Source organism: Procambarus clarkii, chromosome 40, assembly GCF_040958095.1.
Source record: "Procambarus clarkii isolate CNS0578487 chromosome 40, FALCON_Pclarkii_2.0, whole genome shotgun sequence".
NCBI lineage: Eukaryota > Metazoa > Arthropoda > Malacostraca > Decapoda > Cambaridae > Procambarus > Procambarus clarkii.
Genome location: NC_091189.1, coordinates 34,008,574 through 34,009,137, shown reverse-complemented (window position 1 = coordinate 34,009,137; position 564 = coordinate 34,008,574). Strand labels below are relative to the sequence as shown.

At 56.6% G+C, this 564-nt stretch overlaps 1 protein-coding gene across 1 annotated transcript in view; it reads left to right on the top strand.

The window, feature by feature from the left end:
- The first annotated feature begins 460 nt into the window (after positions 1 to 460).
- The window catches only part of LOC138372880 (putative protein FAM47C), a 1,467-nt gene continuing 1,363 nt past the window's right edge, over positions 461 to 564 (top strand). Inside the window, exon 1 of the mRNA XM_069338554.1 lies at positions 461 to 564. This exon is cut by the window's right edge and continues 1,363 nt beyond it. Within this exon, the coding sequence (XP_069194655.1) occupies positions 461 to 564 (104 nt within the window).

The following is a 564-nucleotide window of genomic DNA, read 5'->3' as shown; positions in this document are numbered from 1 at the left end:
ACCTAATGTGTCAGCCAGGTAGGGGCTCCTAGGGAACCTAATGTGTCAGCCAGGTAGGGGCTCCTAGGGAACCTAATGTGTCAGCCAGGTAGGGGCTCCTAGAGAACCTAATGTGTCAGCCAGGTAGGGGCTCCTAGGGAACCTAATGTGTCAGCCAGGTAGGGGCTCCTAGAGAACCTAATGTGTCAGCCAGGTAGGGGCTCCTAGGGAACCTAATGTGTCAGCCAGGTAGGGGCTCCTAGAGAACCTAATGTGTCAGCCAGGTAGGGGCTCCTAGGGAACCTAATGTGTCAGCCAGGTAGGGGCTCCTAGAGAACCTAATGTGTCAGCCAGGTAGGGGCTCCTAGGGAACCTAATGTGTCAGCCAGGTAGGGGCTCCTAGAGAACCTAATGTGTCAGCCAGGTAGGGGCTCCTAGGGAACCTAATGTGTCAGCCAGGTAGGGGCTCCTAGGGAACCTAATGTGTCCACCTCCCATGTCCACCTCCCATGTCCACCTTCCATGTCCACCTCCCATGTCCACCTCCCATGTCCACCTCCCATGTCCACCTCCCATGTCCACCTC